Source organism: Pezoporus flaviventris, unplaced genomic scaffold (assembly GCF_033815535.1).
Source record: "Pezoporus flaviventris isolate CSIRO_AGI_PZ_B2104156 unplaced genomic scaffold, CSIRO_AGI_Pfla_v1 ptg000041l, whole genome shotgun sequence".
In the NCBI taxonomy this organism is placed as follows: domain Eukaryota; kingdom Metazoa; phylum Chordata; class Aves; order Psittaciformes; family Psittacidae; genus Pezoporus; species Pezoporus flaviventris.
This window is the reverse complement of record NW_026892589.1, coordinates 3,753,479-3,762,944: the sequence shown is the minus strand read 5'-3', so window position 1 is coordinate 3,762,944 and position 9,466 is coordinate 3,753,479. Positions and strand designations below refer to the sequence as shown.

Below are 9,466 nucleotides of genomic sequence, written 5' to 3'. Positions count from 1 at the left end.
ATACTTTCAGGGACACATTGTAGTGCCTTCCTGAGTTTGAGTTTGTCTGCTTGCAGTTGAAACACTGGTAAATAAGAACCTATTATCAGACATGTGAGTGAGAACATCCAGCTCACTTAGGGCAGTTTGAGCCGTTAATGTTGAACATTAACAAGCACAACAAAAAGCTGCTGCACATCAGTTATATAGAAGAGACTAAACTGTGTGCAAAGATTAGCCAGGGAGACTTGAAACTTGGGTATGAGGAAAGGATGTTGATTTTCCCTGTCTAACATCAGACATTTAGTTTGAGTGCCTTTTAGGGGACCTCCAAGCGGGTCATTCAGAGGCTGGTGGAGTTACCAGTCACATCAGGGCAACAACCTGCACTACTTCTTTCTCAGAGGACCATGAACTGTAGGAGGAATCTGTTAAACTAGACCATGTGAATCCCTTCCCAGGTCTCTCAAACACAGCACGGACCTAATAGTAGAATTGTGCATTTCTAGAAACAGTAAAGTTTAATTGTTCAAATGAGGCTGCTAAGGGATGCTAATGGATTGTAAAGAAAGCAGGAGACAGGAAGTGGTGAGATGTGTGGAGCTACAGAGGATATTATACAGGGGCAATTTGTTATAATGAGAGTTCATTAAGAGGTTGTTGAGACAGAGTTGTGTCACCAGGCAGTTATTGTAGCTGAATCTAGTGGTTTGTTTTATGTAGATCCTTTAAAATCCAAGAAGTATATCCTGTTAGGACAAGAGATTTAATTTTAAATGACACTGACTTCTAACCACTTACTGAGAGAAAGGAAAAGGAGGTATTCGGCCAGTAGTTTGGTTTCACAGATGGCATTGATGGGGGTTAGTTATATTCCTGGGAACTTGGGAAAGGTTCTCACCTCAGAGGTAACCCCTGTGCTGAGGTGGCTCAGCAGAAAAGCTGTGAAAATGATTTAAGAACATTAACTGAGAGTTTTAAGATGTAGTTCCAGGAACAATCACAAAAATAGCCCTCCAAGAAAATGAGTCAGAGTACCCAATATTCTTGCTTACAGCCTTGCGCTTCAAGCTAAGTCTTGAAAAAGAAACTGATCACTCTGCACAGAGCAGCAATTTTCCCAGTGGTATGAGTAAGGCAAGATGCTGGAGAAATTGCTTATCATGATGGGCAAAGCAGATGGGCGAAAGACATGACAGTTTCAAGATATCTTTCAAAGGTCTTCTTTCCCTGATTTCAAAGGATGCTATAGCTTGACAGTAGGATTTGTTGTAAGGCAGAATACAGTCTCTCCAGTACACTTAGCTGTACTGCTGGCTGGTAGGACTCTCCTCAAAGGCACGTTCATAGCTTGCAGTGGTTCTGGAGAGAAGCTACAATGGTTGCACACACAAGTCAAAGTCCACATAAAGATCAAAATGGTAGTTTAACACTCCAAGGTTGTTTGAGCCTGACACATGTGTCCAGACATATGAGGAGCTTCCTCACTGGTTCTCCACAGCACTAAGAGAGAAGAGTTGCTGTAAATCCTGAGCACTATGAACTCTTCTCAAGTGCAGAGTTACAAGAGAAGATGCTGTTGGGACCTTGCACTGGCCTGAGGGACTGGTCAGCTGGGCTGGGCTTCCCCAGTTCCAAGTGAGGTGAGGGAGGCATTTCTGGATCACAGCTGGAACAAACTGGCATTAACACAAGACTGTGTACAGTCAATCCCAATGCAGCAGACGTTCAAACAAACCTATTTTCAGACCATGCTCTCTGCTGTCCTATGGCAAAAATGAGCATATTGCTTTTTCCCACCTACTCTTAGGAAAAAAGAAATTTTTAAGAGAGTGCAGTATGCCCAGCAGAGGAATGGTAACCTGGTGGTAATGCAAACAATGTCTTTCTAAACCAAACAATCTGTTATTTCTCGGTATGGTCACACAATTGCCTATCATTGCCTCTGTTTGCAACCCTTCTGAGTTATTAAACAGAGAAAAGGACTATAGAAATAATAAAGGAGGTCTGTGAGCAACACTTCTATACTTTTCCACAGAACTGTTGTTCTCTGGCTAGATCATGGACTCAAGCCTTTCTAAATACAGCAGACAAGATGTTCACAGAAACCTTTCCCCACCCAGCCTTAAACACCACTTCTAGGAAAGGAGGTCACAGGGACAGTCCATGGCCATTAAGACTCCAGACTGAGTTCTACTTATCTGAAGAAAAACCCACCCAAGCATCTTCCAATATTTAGCCATACATTATCCTTCCTGAGAGAACAGTAAATCAGGCTGCCTTGTAATCCCAAAGGAAAACTATAAACTGGAAATTAAGTAATGTGATATCTAAAATTCTCATGCTGTATCCATTGCACAGTAATTTAAAATTCTTCATCTATTTCATCTCAGTATCTTATGACAGTAAAGCCACACGTTTTACAAAGGGAACAAGGAAGCCCATGGGAATTAAGGCTGTGTGTACACAGCAGGGTACTTCTGTCATGTAGCTCAATGCTCTGACTCTCCCCTGCACCCCAGAATGTGGGTTACCTGGAGATGAGCCACACAAGATCAGATGGAGGTCTCCCATATTCTAAACCCAAGTATTTCAGCTTGCACAGAAGTATTCTTCTACAGGGAAGCAGGGGAAAACTGACCTGCTCAGTACTGTGGGGAGACCTGTGCTGTGCTGTGAGGAGTCCTTGTTTCATCTCAGTGTTCCATTTCCTTGCAAATGAGTTCATGTTCTTGGAAATTTTCTCCTTGTGACTGTCAAGACAGTCTGTTGTAGCAGTCTTTTAGGAGCACTGAAATGGCAGTTTTATTTATTTCCAGGACTTCCTGAAAACATTTAAAGACCTGTTAGTGTAGGAATTGGAACAATTTTGCCAACTTGAGTGGCGTTTGAATTAGCAAAGTAGTTGCAAACTGATTTGAGCTAGCAACTAACTGAAAATTGCAGGTTTGTTTTCATAAATTCAAGTGTTTCAGGACTATTTAAGCTTGTTTCTTATTCTGTTAAGACATTTGATGCAGAGAAGGAATGTAATTAGTTCTCACCCACCCCACAGTCAGTCTAGAATCTCTTCATAGATTTCTCTGGATCAGCTCCAGCTTCCCACAATACAAACAAGAGCAACACACAGGCATGGGTATATGTACTGTTCTGTGGCTGGACTAGGTCAGTTCTGTTACTTACAAGCAGGGTAAGGCTTGAATCAAAAGGCTAAATTCACCCATTAGGGAAGGTTTGGATCTGGACTTGGATCTGAATTGTGGGATAAGCTGAATACTAATTGTTCTATAGATAATTAATATACTTAGCACTTTTCCATTGTATAGCACCCCATAGGAACCCTCTATCCTCTCACAAATATACACATGTACTCTTCTTTCATTAAGAATTCCCAAATACAGTATTTAGAGCAGTCACGAAATTTGGATCTGACTGACCAATGCCTCTCCAGCCCTATTTCAATGTAATTGCAGTGGCCCAGAGTGCACTGGTGAATGTGACCCAGAAGTCATTTAACTGTCACTTCAGGAGATCATTTAATGGGAAAAAAGAAACTGAGGCACTGTTTCTGGGAGATGCAACCCACCAGGAATTAGTCTGGATGTAGACGTAAAAGGACACAATTCTTTTTCCTAATTTATACCTTACATTTATCACGATTCCAAAAAAAGCTGTTCAAATGAATAAAGTCAGTGTTCACTTTTGTCCCGTGATGTCAAGCCAAGTTGCAGGACAGATTAAGCTACTGCTTGGGTAGACACTAGCACGTCAGACTGATGAATATGCACATACTCTATTTTGGGACAGAACCATGCTACGCTCCATGGCTGTCAAAAATGCAGATGCAATCCTAACACAGAAATAATGCTCCATGGAGGGCTACTCGGAGAACTGAGCTTTAAGCATACACCTTTAGCTGCGTGATTTCTCTTAGGAGCCTCTGTAGCTAACAGCAAGAGAATTGAGGAGAATCCAGAGTACTTACATGGACTTATGTGGGCATAGGTGAGCCTGGATTTCTGTGGAGGGGCTTCTTGTCCCCTTTAGCTATAGAGGGGGCTGTAGCTGTAGAGAAAGATTACCTAGCTCATGTTCCTTGCTTATGACCAAGGAGTCTGATTGCCCATTGTTCATCCCTGCACAGTTTCCATACTGAGAGTTTTGTTTAGTATTTCCAGTGTTTTCTTTTCACACTTCATGCATGAGAAAACCTGGTCATTCTCTTGTGGAATTTGGAGAGGGCTTTTAAAAGAGCTGAACAATATTCAGTCCTTGCTTATGTCCTGGATTCTTTTCACAAGCCTGCATAAGCAAGTCTGTTTTCCCCTCCAAGAGTCAAAGCTTGCTTTTTTGTCATTTTATCTCAGCCACTTAGATTATACGGGTCACGGTTCTTCCTTTTCTCCTATAACAAATGGGAACAGTTGAACATTGTAATCTTCCCTCCACACTTTCTGTGTGAAGTTTTCATTATAGACAATACGTATTTCCCATAGCTGCAAGCTGCCATACTTTGTAAACATGGTTTAAAGAACCAGGTAGGAAACAGCCTCTTAAAGGCAAGTATTCATTAGAATATCCTCAGAAATGTTCTAATAAACTATGTGTGCAAGACAATGTTTTGATGGCTCTTATAGTAATCTGGCACTAGAAAGAAATTGGATGCTCCAGCTGTCAACCATGATGGGTTCCTTTAAAAATCCACTGCAATTTATAGCACATTGACTAAGTCCATCATATATAGTTGGGTGTAATTTATAGTGTAATGTACTAAAATATAGCCACCCTAAAAAAAATCTGTATGAATCACATAGAAAAGAGACAGCCATTTGCCAGGAATAAAGAAGGAAAGCCATGTCAATAAAGAGACAAGGCTTCCTCTTTCAACCTTTCACTACTTTAGGGTCTAATCTTGCCCCGGTGAAGTGCACTGCAGAAATCTAGGTCAACAATAGGAAATCAGAATCTTGAAAACTGACACTGCTAATCAGGACTGACACCACTGAAAAGAATGTCAATGTGTGGGGCTGATGCAATGATCAGTCTAAAGCCAGCAGATTTGTGTAGCTGTGGCATGCCAGCTCCTTTGGAGAAAGCGTTAGTTTTGAGGTTGCTCTGCTCTGTGCAAGAGCAAGTTCTTTTCTTTCCAGTGGAATACATCCTTTATTTCCCTTCTTGACTGCAGAATAACATAGGATCTGCCTTTTATTCTGTAAGATAGCACTTTAGGGTGGAAATGGCCACTTACCACAAAGAAGAAGAGAGTCACAGTCAGGTGTGGTAGTATCCTCAAAACATGGGACTTAGTGGCTTTTTCAAGGGGATGAGTATTGCCCTGTCCCTGTCCTTCTGGCATAGCAGCAAAAGAGTTCCTAGCTTCTCTCTGTTGAAAGGGCTCCTGAATGATCATCCTTTCTGCTTCCTGTTACCCTAATGAATAGATAAATACAACTTCAAATGTGCTACAGTGACACTGGTATGTTGGACTGCCACCAAACAGTCTCAACTTTTCCCTCATTCTCAAATTTTGTCATAAAACACAACTATAAGGTAGACCAAAACGCATCTACATCCCATTTTTGACAGGAGAAGAAATCTCACCAGAGACAGAGAATTAAGGTTTGGGTATCTGAGAATTCTTCCCAGTTGCATTCTTTCTGTCCCATTTGTTTTCCTTTCCTTTGACCACTTTCTTTTGGTGCTTGGTCAGCTTTCCAACTGAGAAAGTATACTTTAATTTGGCTTTGCATAGGCTTGCTGCATTGCAAAAAGTATGGCTACAAACACTCAGTGCCTTGAATAAAAGCTCAAGCTGCTGGTTACATTAGCCATTGCACTTGTCACAACAACCTATTCTGATTTTACAGTAATTAATGCTCAACATGGTAAATAAGAACCTTTCCGTTGACCCTAATAGGAGGAGCTGCATCTAGTCCCAAATATCCTGGGGTTTGTTAATCTGAGTTTTTATTTTCTGCAGTGCTACAGTAGTGATATTTATTAAAATTTAGCAAAAATAATTGCTGCTGTTATTGTGTGAGGCTAAATATAGTTGCATCTCTAACACACTGGCATGGTGTTATTAATATACAAGACAGCAGAAGAGAGTGGTGATATATAAAGCTGAAATTCCAATTAGAAAGATGCACCCTGATTTCTGAATACCCCCACAATGACTGTGATGCTTATTTACAATAGAACAGCCTATCTGCAAGACAGAGTTGTTTATTTTATAATCCCTATTTATAACTTGTTCCTTTTTATGTCTAATATAAACCACAGTGGGAGTATTGTTGATGTTAGAATAGGATGGTTGGCTTCTTTTCTACCATGGTGAAATCTTTCCTATGAAAAGAGAGTAAAGATGACAATTTCAGAACCATTGTGAAACAGAAGGAACGGGTGAATGGTCAAAGAGGTAATGCTTGCTATTTTAATTAATGAGTTCTCCTGTAATGCTTGTCAGCCTAATACCCAAAGCAATTCTCATGCAACAATAACTTTCTGCCCTGCTACTAGTGACACCCAGGAAAATGTTCTTATTTCAGTTCCACAGAGGTGTAAACTGAGGAGGGTGGGGTTTGGATGACACTTGCAATGCATCAGGCAGTAGGAAACGGGATCAAGATTCTTGAGTTCAGTGTCTGAGTCTCACCCACACCTCTCCAGTGCATGAAGCAAGTGATGAACCCAAGCTTGCATGGTTTGTTTTGCCTAATGGAAATTGTGAATGACTGGCCCATTAGCTGAAATTATAAAGGACCAGAACAGAATGGCAGGAAGGATGAACAGACAGAACAGTAATCCAAGCAGGTCTACCACATGCTCTGTTGACCTTTAACGAATTGCTTGGACTCTTGGCGCATCCATCTCCAATGGGTTACTTGCAAGGGTCTGCTGAAGCAGTGAGTTGGAAATTGTGAGACTGTTCACAGAAGTATTTGGAAAAATCCAGTATATCTGCAGGGAAAAAAAATCCCAAAGTTTTAAAAGCCCCTTTTATTTAGGTATGGACCTCTAACCTCTTCCTACCGTTTCAGTCCTTTACATTGGCAGACAAACACTTGATTAAGGTTGAGGATCTTGCCTGAGGGCACTGTAAGTTTGTCAGGAAGCAGGAAAAGAGAAGCAGCTATTTTGCTCCAGAGGAGCTCTTCTCCACCTCAAAGTAAAAGAAGCAGAAAGTTTTTCATTAAAGTGGTGCTGGAGGAGGAGAAAAGATGATCTCTTTTCTTTTTAGAGGAAGAGTCTCTTTTTTTACCTGGTGGCAATTGGAGAGAGAGGGGAGTTATTGTCAAATGAAAACATAGGTATTTCATAATCCTACAAAAACGTTAGAGACTCCTAAAATTCAGCATGGGCATCCTGCTTTGGGAGCTCAAACAGCTGCTCAGACATTGGCTATGTTTGACGCAATCATCTTATCTTGCATGCAGGCAGACAAATTAGGTCCTGTGCTTGGCTGGTGTGAAGTTTTGATTTTGGCAGCATGGTTCAAGTACTCCAGCTGAGGACAAGCACCTTTGTTTCCATTTCTTAATGTAAGGAAAGCTCACCTTGTTATCTGCAGTTCCATATGGTGAGGAAGGACCAAGATGAAGTTTTACCTTGTGTAACCACAGTTCAGTGAGGAGCTCCCAAGGTGCTATATTAAGATGGCTGTTTGTTTGCCACAGGGTAACACAAGAGTACTGTCAATGAAACTTGACTCAGATCATGGTGAAGTGATCCCTAAAGAACAGCAGAATTGGGATTTCTCAAAATCCATGGATGCCTGCAAGGAGGTTAAAAGAAATGGCAGAATATAGTGAAGAGTGGAGTTGAGGTCTCACAGATCAGAATAAGGGCTCACCCTGCTCATCTGGCAGCAGCACTGCCACTGATTTCACAGGCATGAGATCAGTCCTACAGAGTTTTGGAGGGAAGTCTGCCACTGGATACTGAGATGGAGAGAAAGAAAAGCACAGACCAGGGGAACATATGGCTTCGCTACATGTACAAATGCTAGCTTATCACCTCCACATGTAGAATGAGAAAAGTGGAAGCACAACAAAACTTTAGGAGCTTACTCTTCTCTGATGGGAAGTCAAAGGAATCTGTGTTCCTGGCTCTTTTCCTTGAAAAACATTTCTTACTTGGAAATGTGGAAGGGACAAAATAAGGCTAATCAAAAACATACTATACAAGTGGTCACTGTACTCACCTAGACTGTAAGTTGTCATTGTTGCACTGAAGGATCAACAGCATTTCTCCCCATGGGTCGCCTGGAAGCTTGACAGGCAGGTAAGCAGCTCATTAAGATCATCAGCTTAGAAGGTCTCTGGGTCACCAATTCCATCACCCACCAATTAGACCCAGCATGAAATACACAGCTAAGCCCAGACAGGTTCATGTAGGTCATGTATGTGTCTGTGATTTCAGGGGTGTCATTCTGATGTCTTACCCACCAGAGTAATGGCAAACATATGCTAAGGTAACCAAGGGAGAACATATCTTCTGGTGAAAACTGGGACATGCACCTAAAGATGGTTGGTTTTGAAATACTGAATTTAATAACACAAGAATTAATCCATAATCACAAAATAACTACAGAATAAACTCAGTGCAAAAATAAAACATCTGAATTGCATAAAAGAATGTAAAAAAAGACTTAAAGCTTACAACTACCCTGTGCTTGGAATATTTTTTATAAAGGAGTGATAAAATGAAAACAAAGACAATGTTGTTCAGATGTGGAAATCAGTATATCCCAACTGAGTAGTGCTGGAGGAATATCTGAAGAAATGACATGACCTGTGATTAGAAATTCAGCCTTCATCCTGCATGGTTAGATGAGATTGAAATGCAGTGGTGTGTCCAAGACATCATACAGGAGGGAGCAAGAGTATTTAGCTTTTATTTTCTTTGTCTGACTACAGCCAACAGAGCACACTAGAGGGACAAATTTCAGCTGTGCAAGAGTGGTCAGTGGGACTTCCTGAAGTTACCTTCCCTTCCTGGTCTTCCTCGAGGCAGATCTCAACAGGCTATAGTTTTCTGCTTGAAGACAGCTGTAGCTGGAAAACCATCTCATCTGGTTGTCTGATTAGAAGGTGGAGGACTTCTAATCCACCGAGGAATTAGAAAGCAAAGGAATTCTAGCGCTGAGGGGGCCTACTTTTGTCTGAAACCACTTGCTGAAATCCTCTTCTGGCATCCGCACAATGCTCTCACGTACAAACTGAAACAGAAAAAGTTTTTTTTCCCCTGAGGTTTTGATTTACATGTAAGAGAGACATAATATGTGGGAAAATGTGACATTGTAACAACAGAATAAATGTAATGGCTTCTGCAGTTAGTACAGCCCTTTGTATCACCAAATATTTTTAGTGTAACTTCCTGAAGAGATGGATATACTCTAAAATGAAATAAAAGGAAAACTCTACAATCTTCATTGCAATTTATATCCTGAATCTTTCCAAGTCTTTTGTTTTAAGCTTGCAGCTGT

The 9,466-nt window shown here is 41.0% G+C and overlaps 1 protein-coding gene across 2 annotated transcripts in view; it reads right to left on the bottom strand.

Annotated features, from left to right (window-relative positions):
- Positions 1–8,846: 8,846 nt before the first annotated feature.
- CCDC60 (coiled-coil domain containing 60) overlaps positions 8,847–9,466 on the bottom strand; it is a 58,857-nt gene continuing 58,237 nt past the window's right edge. For both annotated transcript variants that reach the window (XM_061465822.1, XM_061465823.1), the window contains one exon: positions 8,847–9,199. In XM_061465822.1, coding sequence (XP_061321806.1) covers positions 9,083–9,199 — 117 coding nt within the window. In that variant the 3' untranslated portion in view covers positions 8,847–9,082. The remainder of the gene's footprint in view (positions 9,200–9,466) is intronic.